Here is a 19920-nt window from a genome sequence, read left to right as displayed (position 1 = left end):
CGCGCTCAAAGTGAAAAGATGCAATAACTTTCCCAAAGAAACGACAAATCAAACCAAAGTTGGCATGAAGGAGGACCTTTGGGTTCCCGATGATCCTATGGGGTCATATTCTGACATCATCAAAGCCACGCCCCCTGAAAACCGGAAGTCACTTTTTTCACTTGGAAAGGTGCCTCTCTGACCCTCTTGACCCAATCAACTTGAAAGTGTGTCAGAAGACAGACAACTAGTGGGTCTAACTTCGTTTGAAGCACAGTAACTTTTTAGAAAAGGGCATGGCCGTGGTGGCGCGGCGAAGTCAGACGTCACGCCATGGCCATACGTTTGGCTCTAATTTCCACATAGATCATCTGATCTGCACTAAATTCAATGTGATTGATCCTTGTCCAGTCCCCAACAGAGATCTGATGACATATTTAGTGGGCGTGGCCTAATTCGTCCACAGCGCCCCCTAGACAATTAAAAAAAAACAGCCCCAAGCCATGCTTTGACCAAGGAATCTGAAATTTGGTACACTTATGTATCTTCTCTGGACCTACAAAAATGTCTCTTAGAGCATTGGTCTAAACCCCACAGGAAGTTGGCCATTTTGGATTGAAGTTGCCATTTTGACCCTCTTTTGGGCGTTTTTAGCTCGCATATCTGAGCGAACTCCTCCTACAGCTTTTGACTTAGATATTTCAAAATCACTCAGTATGGTCTTAAGGCACTGGAGATCCAAAGTTATCAAAAGCTTTTTGCTACATGAAAGTATGTGGGCGTGGCTAAGCCTCAAAATATGACTTCTCGCCATGAAACACGAAACTCTTATAGTTTCTACAAAGAAAGTCACAGAGACATGAAACCTTCTGGGATTGATCTACCTCTGGCCCTGAACAATATTCACTGATCAGATGCTGACATAATTGAAGCCCCGCCCCCTGAGAACAGGAAGTAGCAAGTTTTCCTTTACAGAGTCAATGTTTGATGTTCTTCACCAAATCAATGTGAAAATGTCCCAAGTAACAGATAACATGATGCTCTTAGACAGTCGACAGTACTTACTGCTTTAGCTGGAGGGTGTGGCTATGATGGCGTGGCGAATTCTGATGTCACGCCACGGCCATACGTTTGGCTCTAAGTTACACATGCATGGTCCGATTCACTCCAAACTGAACATGCTTGATCTTTGTCATCCCCCAAACAGCTCTATTGGATTACATTTAAATTTGGATCAATAGCGCCCCCTAGGACACTTCAAGGGCTATATCTCCCTCACACATCATCGGATCCACTTGAAATGTAGTATACATGATCATGAGTTAATGATTGACATTTTGACACAGTCAATTGATGATGTCGTTTTAGCCCCACCCACAAACAAACAAGTGAGTGCAGCTTCCATCTGGAAGGTCAGATTTACTCGAAATTTTGAATGCTTTTTGCCAGACTGAAACTCTGCATGACCGAAGATTATATGACATGTTGCTCAAAGTGCCACCTACTGGCGACGTGTTGAAGGGACGCGGTGTCATCGTATGTAGGAGGCGATGCCAGGCTCCTGCGGTCGCTCAACAGCCCGAGTTGCGCTGAGGGGTGCGAGGGCCTTCAAAGCTGCTTGCAGGTTTCTAGTTATTATTATTATTGTTATTATTATTATTATTGTAATTATTACAATAATTCTGGATTCCCTAGTTTTATTTCTCTTTAGTATCTTTGTGTTTTATTGTGTTTTATTTGTTCCTTTGCACTCTTCTTGTTTACTAGTTTATTTTCTGTTTCCTTTCCAGTTAATTCAGTCAGTGTGGTTAGGTTTGTATTCAGGTTTTCTTTATGGGTTCTTTGTTTGTTCTCAGGTTGTTATGGTTGTTGTTCCTATGTTCCCTCTAGTTTCTCTGTTTACTTTAGTCATGATTATTCTAGATTTCTTATTCCCCATTTGATTATTTATCTTTGTCTATAAGTTTGCTTGGTCTGTGTTTCTGTTTATTGTTTATTAGTTACTTTGCCCATCCTCAGCCTTTGTATTTGTTTCACCTGTTCCCTGTTCCGTTGATTATCTGCCTTTGTTATCGCACAGTATATTAGTTGGTTTTGTGTCTTTGTTCGTTGCTGGTTCTTTGTGTTCGTCACACCTTGTTCTCGTCCATGATTATGCTTTGTTTTTTGCCACACCTTGCCTTGGGAAACCTGCAGTGATTTTGCTACGTTTTTTGACTTTGTAAATAAATCGTTGAATTACAAAAATGATCCTGCCGAGCTCTTGTCTGCACTTTGGTCTGATCCAAAACCACATCGTGACAGCAACTCTGTCTTTACTGCATGGGGTTGTGGATCAGCTGTTATTAACAGCCGTCTGGCTTCTGGTGTGGTTCCTAAAATGTTTAAACAGGTAACAATACAACCACTGATCAAAAAGTATAGCCTTAATCCCTCTTTGCCATCAAACTAAATTTTGATATCCCACTTAGAGTACTCTGTAGGTATCCGGGGTACTGCACTGGAGGGGTTCAAATCGTATCTGGCCAAGTTGGCCTTCATGATTTTAGATCCTCCTCTGTTCCATTAACGTGTGGGGTCCCACAGGGCTCCATTCTTGGACCTCTCCTGTTCTCCCTGTATCTTCTACCCCTTGGTTCTAGTTTCAGAAACCATAAGATTGCCTTTCATTGTTATGCAGATGATACTCAGGTTTATGTCCCCCTAAAGCAGGAAGATAACTTCTGTGTGCAAGGTTTAAATTAATGTCTTAATGACTTAAAAGCGTGGATTGTTTTCAGCTTTTTTAATGATAAAGACTGAGGTGATGATTTTTAGTCCAAATGTCACTAGTGGGTCTTCTTGTGTAGACATTAGCTGTCTGACAAATTATAGAAAACCCAGTGTCACAAACCTTGGTTTTAAAATGGATAGTTGTTTTAGACTGGATGGGCAGATCAGTGCAGTCGTAAAATCTCACTTATTTCCTTGAGGCAGTTGGCCAAAATAAAAAGTGTTTGTCGAAAGTTGGTTTTAGTACAGTAATTCATGCCTTTGTGACAACTGGTTTGGATTACTATAAATCTGTGTATCTTGGAATTAGGACAGCATCCTTATCACGTCTTCAGTTGGTGCAAAACGCTGCTGCACAGCTTTTAACTGGAACAGGGAGGATAGAGCATATCACTCCCGTTTTATCCTCTCTGCAGGGGCTGCCTATCCATTTTAAAACTCTTTTATTTGTTTTTTAGGCTTTAAATAGTCTTGTTCCTCCCTACCTCTCTGAGCTACTGTACCTGCACTCCCCTTCTCAGTCACTCAGATCAGCTGTTGCTGGAGGAGCCGAGGTCACAGTTGAGGCTCAAGGGAGATCGGGCTTTTGCCGCTTCAGCTCCCAAACTTTGCAACGCTTTGCCGTTGCAAATAAGAAAAGCTTCTTCAGTAGCTATTTTTAAATCTACTCTTAAAACCAACTTATTGTCCTTGCAGTTTGACCCTGTTTAAGTTGTTGATTTTATTTTATTTTAGTTGTTCCTGTTTATTTTGTATTTTCTAGTTGCTACTTCTACTTGGATTTTATTTCAGTAATTTTACTAGTTTTATAATCTCATTTTTATTTTAATCAGCGCTTTGTTAAGTACCTGCTGTTTTTAAAGTGTTTTATAAATAAAGTTGGCTTGGCAACTGGTAATATTTGGGTTTAGAGGTAGGGTCAGGGTTAGGCCATAAAAAGGGTTGAAAATGAATGGAAGTCAGTGAGTGTCAATGCAAGGTCCTCCCAACCATATAGTAAGACAAGTGTGTTTTGGGGGGAGGGTGTTTGTGTGGCTGGATGTGTGTTTTTCCATTATTGCTCTGTTTACATGCCCAGGTGGCCTCAGATTATCATTGATTTCTAGCTCCCGGAAACCTTTTCCTCAAAGACTGTAAGCCTGAGGTGGCAGAAGCAGGAGAGTCTCCTCTCACATCCACGCAAAGCTTCAGAACCAGCCAGCCCTGCCTCCATCAAGGCCTCTCATCCTTCTGTCTACCTCATTATTTCCTCCAGGGCCTGGAAAATATAACAAAACAAACTCCAGACTTTTAAAGAATGGAGCTGGAGACTCATTGTTGCTCTTGTTTGTATGTTTGTCGGAGCCTGAATGAGTCCCTCTGTGAAACGAATTAGATGTTTTTAGAGGTTAACTGACGGTTTCTCTACAGAAAATCAGAGTAGAAACCCTGACTGGATTGAGGTTTATCTAGCTGTTAAAACCTTCATAAACTAATAAAAACATGAGTCTAAAACTGGTATTTATCTACAGTTAAAGTATATCTAGGATCTGGATGGAAACAAATAGTGATGCTGACATTTTCTTTGATTTGATGTAAAAACAATCAGAAATCAAACTGAAAGCAAATAAAGAGATAACTGGGAAGACCCAAACAACATAACCTGATCCAAATGAAATGCATACCTGTAGGTTTAATTCTGGTTTTGATCCGTTGGACCTCAGTCAACAGATCAGATCTAAATAATATTTCTCCTTGTTATCAGATAGAGGAGACCTGAGAGCTTTTCTCTGCTAACTCCAGTCCCTAAAGTCCATCAACAGAATGAAGTGTGAGCAGTAGGTCACCTGAATGGATCTGAATGAGCAGTTTGAAGCTCGGGGCTTTAACAGGATTGTCCGAGTCGATGTCCGATTCTGAGGAAAGAAGCAGCTGGCGGCGGACCGGGCCAGCTGTGATGGACGGTTTTAACTTCATCCCCTCAAGAAAAGTGAGAAAAGAAAGAAAGAAAACATCTCATCACGATAAAAAGGTTTAAAATGTCATCAGAAAGGACAAACCTGTTTTTTTGGGACCTTTTCTGAAATCTGTTCTATTTCCAGCCTTTATTCAGCTGCTGTAGTTGAAGGTTTTCTGTGTAGCATCACTCAGACACACGGTCACTTACATGGCTTTACAGGAACATGAACAGTGATAAAGAGATTCACATTACAGACCAGACAAATATGAAGGACATGTTAATATTGTCATTTCCAGCCTGGGCTTCCCTCATCCGTCAGTATGAGACCCAGGTGGATCCGGGCTTTAACCTCCTGGACCTCCTTCTGACTCTGGTGCTCTCCCCTTCAGTGCTTTCACACAGAACCTTTGGAACGCTTTGTACCATACTAGAGTCCGGTTTCTGAAGCTGATCACTTTGTTGTGAACCCATCCCAGACCCCGAAATGGACCAGAGAACCGTACCCTGGCATAGTGACAAGTGCCGGTCTCGGCACGGTTTATCCGGACCTTGGATCGGTTCGCTTACATTGTGAATGAATACTGGGCCAGCGTACCAAAAGCAGGAAGAGAAGATGTAACGTATAAGCAGTGCATTTGAGTAGAAATAGAAGAAGTAGAGGAAAACGAACGATTTTGAAAATGTCTCCTGGGGTCTGTGGAGTAGTGAAGAGCTACATTAGTAGCAACAGCACCTCGATGAGATGGGCTTTCTTCTTCAGGCTTTTTTTTCTTCTCGTTCAAGACAACACTGCCCCCCAAACAATCTGTTGCAACTGCATAACTTAGTTTGGTCTGGTCTAAAAATCTCTTTGGGCCAACTTTTACCAACCCCTGGAGTGATTCCTGGACCGAACCAGCAGTGTGAATGTGCCTTGGCTCTCCACAGCCTGAAGACGGAGTGGAACGTCTCATTGTTCAGCTCCTCTGGTTTGAAACAGTTTAGATGGAGGAACTATAGTCCCACCTTACCGATGAGTAAATGAGGGGTTGCATTCTTCATTTACAGCCTGAAGATAATGGCCTCAATTAATTAAAAAGAAAAACTGAAAATACCTCAGTTTTGACGAGCTCATCTCCCAAAGATATCTGCTCAACATTGACTCAAACATGGATTGTCAGATAAGGAAATGCTGCAGACACCTTTAACAAACACTCAGACATTTCATTCCTGGACAAGCAGACAAGCAGATGCAGGTTTTAGCTCTTTTAACTAAAGAAAAATCATCTGAAAAGAGATTTTTGTTCATTCATCCAGCCAACCAACTATCGTTCTGTCCGTTTATCCATCATCCATCTTTAAATACATGCATACATCTTTCCGTTCATCCATCCATCTATCTGTCGATCCATCCAACAATGCCCTGCAGAGGCTGGGTCACAGTTGTTCCAAGAACAAAACTTAAACATCAGTCTGTCCATTGCTCTCCAGCTCCATCTAGAGGATCCCAAGGTGTTCAGGCACCAGGCAGAAACCAGGAAAACCTTTAAAACGAAGCATGCAGGTGACATCCTGATCAGATGAACCATCTCAGCTCGTTTTTTCACTCGTGATCTTTATCTTATGACCATAGATGAGATGAATCATCAGCAGTGCTGGTTTTCTTCTCTAACCTTTGGTGTTTCCTCAGACTTGTGTGTCTCTTCCTCTTTGTTGACAGATCTATCTTTGCAGAAACGGAGTCGCAGCATCCTGCAGTCAATCTTAGCGATTGTCCTGAATTCTTTAAATGTTGTTCAAAACTGCATCGCTAAAATGAAATACCGCAAACATTCTAGCAAAATCTATGAACCGATCTGGTTCTGAATCCAGACTGCTGTACGCTACTAGGACACCTCTCCAGAATATGATTTAATACCAAGGAAATTCTTCTTTTATCACATTCAGTGCTGATCTGTATTCGTTCATAAAGACTCTCGTCTGTTTAGATAAACGAGGCTCTAAAGTTTATTATCAACACGTTTTCTCCTAATCCATCCATCATCTATACCCACTTATTGCTACAGGGTCGTTGTATGAGCTGCTGCCTATGTCCAGCGGTCATTGGGCCGGAGGCGGGGTTCACCGTGGGCAGGTCAATAGTGCATCACAGACAAACATAGGACAGACACACTTATACACTACCAATGAGTACTACCTGAGAATACTTCCTAAGGATACTAGCTATGGTCTTTCTGCAAACTCATGCAGAAAGACCCCATGCTGGGATTCAAACCCAAGACCAGGTTGCTGCAAAGCAATGAACTGCGCCACCCTGCAGCCATTTCTAATAAAGATATTTATTATTAGAATTTATCTATTATTAGGATGGCTGCAAGGTCTGAAAAGTAGGTTATCAGCGAAGACAAAGAGGCACCAATCTCATGTCCGGAGCTTCTCCAGAGATCTGACGTCTCCTCGAAGACACTTTTCATCTTTAACAGTATTTACTTCAAACTGTGTTCAGGATCAATACCATAGCTCCTCCATCTTCACCTGCTATATTGCAATAAACTGTTCCTCTTTGACTTCGACCTACAAACAGAGACACACACCTCTGATGTGAACCCTGGTGGGCATTTCACACCTCCTCTTCAGCTTGTCAGGTGCAAACCCCCCTCTGTCTCAGAGCATTGCTCCCTGACAAACCCCCCGAGGTTGAGCCTGGCTCTGTGAAGCTCCCTCTTTATGGCTCTCCGCCTGCTGTTGATGTGTAACCTTTGCTTCGACTGCACTTCATATTGGGTTTTTTTCCACAACATGATTCACCCGGAGCCCCGCTCTGGTCCGGATCCGGTGCGACGGCCGTGTCATAAAAGTAAAAACGGTTGTCCTTCAGCTGGATAACAGGATATTAGGGATCCCTGAGGCTGAGGAGAAAACATAAGATGAAAATAGAAAAAGCAGAGATGGAGCTGAAATATGCCTACAGGTGAAACTGTAAAGAGGTGTGTTAAAAACTGATCAGCAGAAGGTTGCTCAAAGTTATTTTGGTTTCATCAGGGATCCGAATTTCTTATATTTATGAGCATCAACTGGTCCAAACAGGGATCTTAACCAAAATAAATCAAAACAGGGTGGGATATGGCACTTTCAGGAGAATTGAACCATAATGGGATGGCCAACCACAGATGGAGGCAGCAAGCGATGAAATATGGATGTGATTGGAGAGGGCAGGCAGTGACTGGGAGACCTCTGGGTTTTCTCATGATTCTGTTATTCTTCTGACCCAACCGTTCATAATAGGAACTCAGCAATGATTGGGCTTTTGTTTCTATGTAACATGATCTCCACTGTTGTTTTCTAATGAACTCAGTGATTAACTTTAAAGCCTAATAAACTGTTCCAGTGTGTTTTACTGTATTTTCTGCTAATGTAACCATTTCATGAAGCCTAAAGTAGCAGAAAGAGAGCGAAACAAAGACTTTGTGTCTCCCAGCTGAAACCATTGTGTTTCTCAGTCTCTGGTGTAATGTGTGAGTACAGAGCGCTGCTGCAGGTGTTTTGTTTTTCGGGGAGCAGAATAGATGATTATTGATTAGGAAGGGAATGAAAAGAGTGATGGAGGACATTGTTGCCCTCAGCAGACCTTCAGCCTGGAGAGGCTTTTCAGGGAGCACGGGTTGTAGAGGAAAAAATAAACCAGAATATCTGTCTTTTGGGTCTTTTTGTTCATATATATGTTGGTTTTCTTCTATCTCTGATCTTTTAAACTTCCTAAAGAGCGAATAAGCTGCTTTTTTCTCAGTCTTTTGTGATCATTTGTTCATTTTCTTTTCTTTTGAAGTATTTATGCTACCAACTTACTTTGCACTTAACATGGAGTTTTGATCGTTTCCTTGAAAGGAATGCCTGAATATGCTTCGGCAAATGTTGGATGGACAGAGGGTCTAACTGATCTCCAAATGGCTTGGGCCTCTGTGGCTCTTCAGTTTGCTCACTTATTAGCGTGCAGTTGTCATTTAGAGCGATCGATAGTGGATGTGTGTTATGAGGTCAAAATATTCCTGTCAGCAACTAAAAGGTCGTCAATACGCAGGTTTCACAAGCCAGCAAAGATTGACCTGATTATGACTGAAAACATTTCCTGGTTTATAGGACAGCTCAATTTTTGGCCCAGACACCACATTTGTTAACAGAAAAGAGATACAAGCCAAAAGCTATTTCTCTGGCAGATGTTTAAAATAAATAGTGTTTCATTTATTTTTTATTTTTCTCTCTATCATGATATAAGATAAAAATAATCCCATCCTGATCAGGTCCTGAAGTGAAACAAGTTCCAGATTAACGGCACTTGTTTTCTGTCCATGACTCTATTATTTTGGGAAAACTAAACCTGAATGAAGAAGCTGGGTGTGGGGTAAACTAAGATGTGTCTCTTCATCATCACACCTGAATCTAATAATTAGTTCATTGGCATGACTGAAGAACATGTCTGCATACTGAGGAGGTGTTTGATTCAGGCATGTTGCAGGACACCAGCCCTCCAGGACTGGAGTTTGACACCTCTGGCTATGAAAGATTTCTCGTTATGACGTTAACGCATCAAACTGATCATCCTTTAATTGGTTCATGTGATCTGCAGTACCTGATTGTCGATTTCACTGGTTCTGCATTTCTGCTTTGGTTTGATGAATAAATAAGGACGCCGCCTATCTAAGGCTTGTTTGGGAGATAAAAACTACTATTTTTATTTGTTTTGGTACAGGATCCTTCAGATGGGGATATTTACTTTCTATTGAAGCTGAGCAAAAACATTTTTCAGATTATTACATTTTTATCATAAGCAGAGAAAGTGTTATTGCCATAAAATGATAATCGATTATTTTCTTTCTCCTCTTCACCTCCATCCAGCCCCCTGGTCCACTCACTTATATTCTGCCTACAGAAGCATCAATGAAGCTCATTATTTGCTCTAAACCGATATCATTTTGTCTCTAAAACCATTGCTGTGCCAACACCTTCTGTCTGAAATAAATGTCCTTAACATTGTGGCTCTGCGTTCATTGATGCCCGCCCTCATCAGTGATGTACCGTCTCTGCCAGCAGAGGTCATGTTCAGCGTTCTTCCTCCAACACTGATTATGTTGCGACCTCTAAAATCATCCTTGAATAGACTCATCAACGCCCTGTTGATTATATTCACATTTTACTTTTAAGTCATTGATTATGCTGTCCTGCTGTCTGGAATTATATATAATGTGGGTCATTCTTAGATAAAATCTGTTATTTTCTATCTATAAAATCTTAATCATGCAACAAAATATGGACTTCATCAGACTGTTCTGCCAGAAACCATCATTAAGATCAGTCAGCTAGGTTCCCCATCCTCTACCTACTGATTTAAGTTGTTGCAGGAAGTAAATCTCACCTTCCAGCTTTTTTAAAGAGCTTCTCTTTGTTTCCAGGAAGCCTGGATGTTTTATACCAAAACCCGATCCAATAAATCAGGCTGTAGATAAAAACCTCATTAGTCTAAGCTTTGGTTTAGGGCCCTTATTGTTCTAAAAATGTCTCCTTTTCTTGTCCAGGTGCCAGCCTCCCAAAACCCCAGGTGAAGACGGCCTCATTGGGTCAGGCCGGTAAGGCTCGCTCACCTTTGCTTCCCGTTTCGGTACCAACAGCACCAGACTTACAAGAGGAAGGAGCAAAGCCTGCTGAAGATTCAGCTACCAACGTGAGTTTACAAACACGTCTACATCCATCTAAACGTACAGAATGTTCCTGGAATGTAGCGGCTACTTTCTCAGCCTGTTTTAACCTGTAAACGTCATTTTTTTAGGAGGTTGCCAACTACGGGCCCTGGTCCAACTACTGGACCAGGGCCCGTATTCCCAAAGAATCCTAAGACTAAACATGGCTCCTTGTGACGTCATTCTAAGAAAATCTGAGAATTTCTTGAATTATCTGATTTTTCTGAGAATTTTCCCTCGGTAAGGTAAAAGTTATTAATGAAGCATCTGAGGCCTTCAGAGAGCTCCTAACGTGAGGAGAAGTTAAGAGTAATGAGGAGGACTTTTAGTGAGTGTCTGAAGCAGAGAAGATGGAGGAAAGACAGAGAAAGGAGAGATCTTCTCCTCCAATGAACAACAGTGAATGAATAAAACGCTACCAGCTCCATGGCGCAGAGATCCACCCCCTAAACAGTCGAGTCAATGAGAACAGAAACTTCTAGAACAATCATAAATATAGAGATAAGATTAACTTTATCATCCCCCTAGGAGGAAATTAAATGGTTTCAGCAGCAGGACAGGTTAAAGGTCAATCTCTAGTAAGGTGATATTAGGAAGGATCAATAAATAATAGAAACAATAATAAATAATCATGAATAAAAAGTGAACCAAATTACAAACAATATAGTACAGAATTATTTAAAATGCTTTAAAAAATAAACATTTGGGAAAAATTGGAAAATTTCCAAAATATATATGTATATAAATTTAAACTGTATCCAGAAGTCCAATAATCTGAGCTCTATATCCAGAGCAGGAAGATGTAAATGAGGTGAATCTGCTGTATTGTTCATGATGATGTCAGCAGTCTAAATGTTCATCTCCAACATCTGTGGAGAAGTTCTCTGGTGTTCTGCTATCTCCTCTCTAGCTTCTGAATGCAGCAGGAACCAGAGCTGCTCACATTCCAGGCTGGTGCTGAAAGCAGAGGAACGACACATTGATCTACTGGGAATATCTGTTGGTTCCCACCATGATCCCAGAACCAAATCTACCTTTAACACTCCTCTCTTCTCCTCCACCAGCAGGCTCTGCTCCTCTGTTCAGTTTGGGTTTCTCCACCTTTTGTTCTCCGTTTTGTTTTGGTCATTTTACCAAACTACACCTCATTAAACAAGAAGGAGATTACAGTAAAATGCTGAATTTTAATATTAAGATGACATTATTAATATGAAAAAGATGCAGTATGAAAGCGACCAGCATGGAGAGTAAACAAAATAAGCAAATCACAATAATGACGAGTAGTAAATAAGCTACGTTCAAATATGTGTGATAATTCATTTAATTTTGAATTTTATCATTATGATTTAAACATTTCTGAATCCAGTCTAAATTCTGTCATTGGTTAATGTCTCCATTGATTATTAGGAGCACATTTGTTTTTTTATTTCTTTTCACAACCAATCACAGCCCTTAGAAGACAGCATCACACCCAGCAACGGGGTCAACTCCTCAGAGTTGTTCTCAGCAGTGAAGTGAATCACTCTGAAGCTAGGAGACCTTAGCAGGAATGTTTAGGCTACGATAGAAGCTCTGTGAGAGACTCTGAGGATCTTATCAGAATACGGGCCCTGCTATTTTGGACTTTGGAAATTTTGAATGTCCATTAATAAAAATATATTAAACAAAACTAAAAGAGTTCTTGAATTGAAAAATCTTTAAAAAATTTCTTGTAGTAGGTGTAATAAAAATAAGCTATGTTGTTTAGCTGGACCGAAGGTAAAAATTGGCTCTTCGAGCTGTAAAGACTGCTGACCGCTGGTTTAGACACATATAAGGGATATATTGACCCTTCTCTGCAAGATCCAACCAAGATTTGTCCAAAACTTCTCTGCTTGCCTCAGATTTTGATTCTGAGTCTCAAAAGAAGGAATCATTCTGAGTTCATCAAGTACAAAGTTCACAGAAAAATCTCTCATTTGAACCCGTTTGAACTCCAAGTGAGTCACTTTAATAAATTCTCCAAGTTCTGCTGAGAGTTTAGGTTTCAAATAAAAGGTTTGTTTCAGAAACCAAGACACAGGTGACATATCTTCATCATTCACTCATTTTTCTCCTGTTATCAGTCTCAGGTGACTTTAAAATCTCCAACAGGTGAACCTGGTCCCTTCTGTTGACTCGTTCACCGACAGTTGTCAGCATGTGGGATGTATTCGTAAGAGAGAACAGTCAGTTCTCCTCCGTGTATGGATCAGGAGGACCTAGGAAATGCTAAGAAGAAGCAGAATGGCATGAATGAAACAATGACCGGATAATAGGCTGATGAAGACCTGCCTGCTGTGACAGGAAGTCAGGAAGGCTCAGAAGGTAACGATGTGCACGGAAAAGCTGCTCCAGCTACAGACAACGGAGATGTACACGGTGTCAACATGTTCTGAAGATAAAAAAGGCAGAAACAGTGGGGCAGAAGGAGGAAAATTCAAGGAACAGAAGGAAGGAGCAAGATATTTGAAGAGGAGATGCTAATTAGAGGGCAAAACAGTTAAAGGCGGTAAATGATGAAGTTAAAAGTTAAAAAGGATCTGTGGTGAAAAGGTGAGAATTGATGGAGCCATGGAGAATGTCTCATCCAGAGTAGAACAAGTGCAGAGATAAACGACAGAAGATGTCGGACGTCTGGGCTGCTTAAATATTCATACGCAATTCAATGGCAATAGGACAGGAGGAGGTGTCGCCACAGCAACCGGAGGAGGAGAGGGAGTTGATGACAGAGGTGAGGACAAAAAATGTATTGCGAAACCACAAGGTGTCGCTATGGGAGCAGGGAGAGGAGATGAAGGTGGGAGGGATGGATGAGAAAGACGAGACAGAGAAGCAGCAGAGATGCTGCAGCAGCGATAAGAACCAGTGGAGAAAATGAGATGGAAGGACGGCAGAGAGGAAAGGTCAGCAGGTCTGTCCACTGCTATGTCTTGCTGTAATCGATCTGGTCTTTACCCATCATCCCCTGGCATATCCATCTCACAAACACACACACACACACACACACACACAGAGCTGGACTGCTGCAAAGACTGAATAAATCATGTGGCACAATGTAGGTGTAGATTATTATATTTCTAGACCAGTTAAATGGCTGTTAAAGAGGAGAAGGTTTGAGAATCCCTTCGTTTGGTCAATAACAGAGCCATTCAAAAGTATTCACACCCTAAACTTTATTACATCCTGTTGCAACCAAATTACAACCAAAACCTTTGTAAAAACGTTAATGTATTTATTAGGATTTCATGGAACAGACCAACATATGGAGCAGAATTGTGACCAAATGCATTGATTAACTGGTCATCTTCAGTGTGAGCATCTTGTTAGTGTGCTGCTGTGGAGTATACCGGTGTGTGTTTACACAATGTCAGGCCAGAAAGACGTCAGCAATGACCTTAAATAGGCAAATGGAAAGAGTTATAAGGTCATTTCCAAACAATATTAAGCCTATTATTCTACAGACAGAAAAATAATTCACAAGTGGAAAACATTTAAGACAGCTGGAGGGACTCACCAAACTGTCAAATCGTGCAATGATTAAAAAAAGACCAAGAGCTCTATCTTAGACTCTACATACCTCAGTTAGAAGGTCAAAGGTCATCACAGGATTTAACAAGACAACATGTATGGCGGTTTGGAGGAGTTGAGGGAACAAGCCTTTTCTCTATAAAAAGTAAATGGCTGTATGGTTAGCAAAGACTTCTGGAACAATTTCAGCTGGACCAAAACAGAGATGTTTAGCCATCATGAACAGCTCCCTATTACAGGAAATCAACACAAACACCTCATATCAATAGTCCAGCACGGTGGTGGGGGGCTGAGGATTTGGGCTTATTACTCAGCTCCAGAACCTTTACATCTCTCAGTCATTGAGTGAACCATGGTACTGTGTACCAAAGTATTGTAGAGTCAAATTTGAGCTGACAGCTGAAGCTTGGTCCGAACTGGGTCATCAACAGGAGATCTAGAGAGCTGCTCAAAAACAGATGTCTGCAAAACTCAATGTCCTGAAGCAACGTTGGAAAGAAGATCAGAAAGAAGCAGATCTAAAAGAACAGTGCAATGAAATGCTTGAGATAAGAAACACCGTTCGACTCGCCATAAAAATAAAAGTATTAATAGCGTGCGATAAAAAAAGTACACAGTGCAGCAGCAATAAGCTAATAAAGTGTCAAAGGCACTTTATCAAAGGCAGGGCAGAGGAGGAGTTCGGAGCTGTGTTTGACTGGGATGTAACAGTGGTCCAGGGTCTGGTCCCCCCTGGTGGGAACAGATATGTGCTGGTAATATTTTGGCAAAACTGCTTTCATGTTGGCTTGGTTAAAGTCCCCCAAACCAATGAAAGCAGCATCAGGGTATGAGTTTTCAAATCCATTTATATTATCATACAACTCATCCAGGGATCATCCATTTGCCTTATATTGTGCAGCCTTGATTGAAGTAGTGTGGTGAGACCTTCAAAGAGCTGAGCAGAAACTAATCTCTGCAAACCTCAATGAACTGAAGCAACGCTGGAAACCAAAACTCTGACTGATAAAGTCAGAGAACCTGCTGAGAATTTCTGCTACTGAAGGGGGTTCTACAATCTGCTGGATCATTGCGTGTACTTAGTTTTTCACACAGCTTTTTTATTTTGGCTTCATCTTTGTTTAGTAAATAATGGAGTCTGGAATCTGTGGTGTTTTTGGACGTTTGAGATCAAATCAAAATCAGCCATCTAAAGACCAGACCTGCGTTTCGTCCCATCGATGATGCATTTCTGTTTCACTGGAAGTCTGCTGTTTCAGGTCAACGGATGATCAGAGGTCATTGTGGGAATTATGCTGAAGAGGAAAGGATTTTTATCCAGGTAAAGTGGGAGTTCTCCAGCACTCTGACAGTTAATGATCTCATTCTGACGGAAGGTGGAAGGTCCAAAGGTCACCATGTGTATTACACAGGTAGAGACAGTATCTCCGGCTCTGTTTCTCCTTTCATCCCTTTAATGAGAAGTTTTACAATCATTGTGAGTTTGAAAAGCTCCAAGTACAAAACTCTGTAAAACAGGTGATTTTAACTCTACATGGAGCCTTTCTCCTGCAAAGATCTGAATGAAAGGCGTTGAAAAATGTGTCTAAGCAATCATCTCACCCGGAAAACATCTTTGATTCCACGTATCAGTGTTTGAAAGGGAATCAAACAAAAATAAATTCTTCGCTGGAGTCTTCATGGCTGCTGCTGGTGGATCAGGATGTTTCTGAGTCCTGCTGTGAGTCCAAGCACTGAGCTTTTAGACCGGGCCTGTATAAAAGTCTAGATTTGACTGGAGGTGTTGAGTAGTCCTGAGGCAAAAACCAGTTACAGTGTGGTCAGGGTAAACGCTCTAAGTGGGTCAGTAGATCATGACCTCTGCTTAGATAAAATGTCAGTGAAAGTTTTGCATATTTGTGTCTTGGTCATGACTGATGGTAGAATGGGTGGATTGGACCCTCATCTGCGGAGGGATGTTTGAATTTCCTTCTAGAGGCTTTTTTTGGATCAAAGTAGCCTCTCTGCTCTCCCTCTTGTCCAAAACTCTTAACCTCGCAGATGCACTCACACCCTGCTGCCACCAGTTTTGACCAAGCTCTGCACTGGTGGCAACTTGATTCCTTTGAGCCTTGGAGCTTACTGGACTGTCTCTGACATCCTGAAGCCTTTGTCTCTGCAGCTGGACCTTTCAGCATGACGTTTTAGATCTAGAAAACTTCCAACGACAGCAGCAGTTTCCTGCATGTGAGGCTGTTTTGATGTAAACTGATGATGGCTGCAGCTTTTATCTGTGAGCAACTGCTGCTAACACAAAAAAACACGTCGTCAGCACATCTGGTTCTCTTTTATACCGGTCAGTGCACTGATTAGATTAATAGAGACGTCAGCTGTTTTCTACACAAAACTACGCTTTTGGTTTATGTCTCATATTTGCAGTGCTGGTCAGTTTGAATTTTAAGAGATTTGAGCCTGTGTGAATGAGAGAAAATCCATGATAAACTTAAACTTGTACACCTGATTCTTGCTTTTCAAAATCATTTGGATGATTTTGACATACAGAGAATGAAAACCCAAAATTCAGTGTCTCAGAAAATTAGAATATTGTGAAAAAGGTAAATATTGGAAACTAATGGTGTCACACCTCATTTTCTTTTTAAATTTTTTTAATTTTAGGTTTTAAAATAAATTCAGCAAACCTTTACATAAAAAGAATGGATACATTTTCTTCAAGGGTTCATAAGGTTTTTATAGGAAATTATTTAGAAAAGGGTATTTAGTTGGCAACCAAAAGACAAAAAAAATAGCTTCATGAAAAACAATATTCCTTTGTGGAAATGTTAAACATTTATTGCATTAAAACACCTACAAAAAAACTGCCAGGATTTATTAATTACCTTTACATTTTAATACGTTGATCAATTCTTCAGCATGATTGGCCAAAGTTACTAAGAGCCACATGCGGCTTTGGAGTGGCAGGTTGCAGAAGTCTGCTCTTTATTGTCTCTCTGTGTCAGAAGGCGACACAATCAGGGAGAAGACTGCTGACTGGAAAGATGTACAGAGGATGGTCAAGGACACTCTTCACAAGGAGGGGAAGCCACAAAGGTTTATTGCTAAAGTAGCTGGTTATTTAGAGTTCTGTATCCAAACACATTAATAGAAAGTTGTGTGGAAGGAAAAGTGCAACAGGAAGAGATGCACCAGCAACAGGAATAACTGGAGCAATGAGAGGATTATCAAGCAAACTGCATTGAAGAATTTGGGTTGAGTTTCACAAGGAGTGGATTGAGGCTGGAGTCAGTGCATCAAGATCCACTGCGCACAGACAAAACCTACACATGGACTACAAGCATCTTACTTGGGCTAAGGAGAAAAAGAACTGGACTGTTGCTCAATGGTCCAAAGTTGGTGCAGCGCTGGTGGCATAGGAAGGTTAAACTTGCGACCCATATATAGAGGCTTCAGTCCTCAACACGGCGGTCCCGGGTTTGAGTCTTGGCCTTGGCGACATTTACCTCATGTCTTCCCGCTATGTCTGCCCCCATTTCCTGTCTTCCTACTCTCAGAAAATACTCAAAAATAAAGGCCACTGGTGCTGTTGCTGTGCTTGATTGGCAAACAAACCAACCTGACCAGAACCTCATAAATATTCTATGGAGTTCTGTCAAGAGGAAGATGAGAGACTCCAGAACCAACAATGTAGATGACCTGAAGGCAGCTATCTAAGCAATCTGGACTTCCTGATCACCTCAGCAGAATCACAGTCTAATCTCCTCCGCCACATTGATGCAGTAATTCATGCAAAAGGAGCCCAGACCGGGCATAGAAATAAACGTACTTTCAGAAGCCTGATATTTCTGATTAAAGTATAATTTTTATTTATCTCATGTAATTTTCTAATGTTCTGAGACACTGGATTTGGGTTTTGATTTTCTGTAAGAGAGAATCATCAAAATAACAGTAAAGAGTTTTGTGGCTCTAGTGACCTTTATTTATCAGTAGCTGGACAGGAAGAACTGCTGAGAGAAGAAGACATGCAGCAAATGGCCCAGGGCCGGGAATCAAACTGCTGAGGACTGTAGCATCTGCACATGGTGCCCTACCACAGAGCCATGGGGCACCAGAGTGTCACTTTCTCAAATGAGACACAAAAATATTGAATTTTTTCATAATATTTAAATTTTTTTAGATGTATCTATACAGAGCAGTGGCCCCTTCTGCAAAAAAAAGAAGCTCCTTTAATAGAAAACGTTTGGTTTGAATGATCAATATATGCTTCTCACAGCATGTTGAAGAGATTATTGAATCCATTTTCCATCTGCAAGGACAGGCTCTGCATGAAAGTCATGCTCGGTAGAACCCTCTGAAATAGTGTGAATGTGGAAGATGTTTTTACAAAGTCACATCTACTTAAACTGACCTACTCAGAGGACACGTTAGCACTAAATACAACATCACACTCAGACTCTGACATGCCCTCTCCTTTGAAACTTTTAGGAAAATGATATAAAATTGTAATTTGATGTGATGCTGTTTGTGAACACAGATTTTCACAAATCTTTATTCATGAAGAAAAACCTTATGACGTTTTCTCTTCTCTGCTGATGGAAAAAATCAGTTCACAGAACAGAAGTTCTGTGAATTGTACTTTCAGAATTATTGCCATCGAAACATTGTGCAGCCCTAGCAGTGTGTCTCCAACTTAACCCTCAACTTTTAGAAACCCTGGTTATGTAAACCCCCTCTTTGAACGGCCACCTTAACGTGGTGGAGGGGTTTGAGTGCTCGAATGATCCTAGAGGCTATGTTGTCTGGGGCTTAAATGCCCCTGATAGGGTCTCCCATGGCAAACAGGCTCTAGGTGACGGGTCAGACAAAGAGCGGTTCAAGAACCCCTCATGACGACTACAAAATCGAGGCACGTGACGTCGCCCGGTGTGGCGGAGCTGGGGTTCCACCCTGGAGCCAGTCCTGGGGTCGGGACTCGTCGGAGAGCGCCTGGTGGCTGGGTTGCTCCTCGCGGGACCTGGCCGGGCCAAGCCCGAACAAGAGACGCGAGACCATCCCCCAGTGGGCCCACCACCTGCAGGGGGAACCGTGAGGGACCAGTGCAAAGAGGATTGGGCGGCAGACGAAGGCGGCGGACGAAGGTGGAGACCTCGGCGGCCCAATCCCCGGATGTTTAGGCTGGCTCTAGGGACGTGGAATGTCACCTCGCTGGGGGGGAAGGAGCCTGAGCTTGTGCGGGAGGTCGAGAGATATCGACTAGAAATAGTCGGGCTCGCCTCCATGCACAGCGTGGGCTCTGGAACCCATCTCCTCGAGAGGGGATGGACTCTCTTCTACTCTGGAGTGGCCCACAGGGAGAGGTGGCGGGCTGGGGTGGGTTTGCTTGTCGCCCCCCAGCTCAGCCGTTGGGGTTTACCCCTGTGGATGAGAGGGTCGCATCCCTGCGCCTTCGGGTTGGAGAGAGGTCTCTGACTATCATTTCAGTCTACGGGCCGAGTGGTAGTGCGGAGTACCCGGCCTTCTTGGCGTCCCTGTCGGGGGTGCTGGATAGTGCCCCTCCTGGGGACTCCATTATTCTGCTGGGGGACTTCAACACCCACGTGGGAAATGACAGTGACACCTGGAGAGGCGTGATCGGGAGGAATGGCCTCCCCGATCTGAATCCAAGCGGTGTTTTGTTATTGGACTTCTGTGCTAGTCACGGATTGTCCATAATGAACACCATGTTCAAACATAAGGGTGTCCATCAGTGCACTTGGTACCAAGATACCCTAGGCAGGAGGTCAATGATCGACTTTGTTGTGGTATCATCAGACCTTCGGACAGACTTGCCAGGCCCAAGCACATAGTGAGGGTCTGCTGGGACCGTCTGGATGTATTCAACTTTCACCTCCGGGAGAGCTTTGACCAGATTCCGAGGGATGTTGGAGACATAGAGTCCGAGTGGACCATGTTCTCCGCATCTATTGTCGATGCTGC

General features: G+C 42.2%; 1 protein-coding gene across 1 annotated transcript in view; it reads left to right on the top strand.

Moving 5' to 3' along the window:
* Positions 1-19920, top strand: part of dcc (DCC netrin 1 receptor) — a 354845-nt gene that overhangs the window by 329946 nt on the left and 4979 nt on the right. Inside the window, exon 32 of the mRNA XM_047372294.1 lies at positions 10240-10385. Within this exon, the coding sequence (XP_047228250.1) occupies positions 10240-10385 (146 nt within the window). The remainder of the gene's footprint in view (positions 1-10239; positions 10386-19920) is intronic.

The sequence above is a fragment of the Girardinichthys multiradiatus genome, chromosome 8, assembly GCF_021462225.1.
Source record: "Girardinichthys multiradiatus isolate DD_20200921_A chromosome 8, DD_fGirMul_XY1, whole genome shotgun sequence".
Lineage (NCBI taxonomy): Eukaryota > Metazoa > Chordata > Actinopteri > Cyprinodontiformes > Goodeidae > Girardinichthys > Girardinichthys multiradiatus.
Note: the sequence above shows the minus strand (reverse complement) of the source record. Positions and strands in the feature narration are given on the sequence as shown.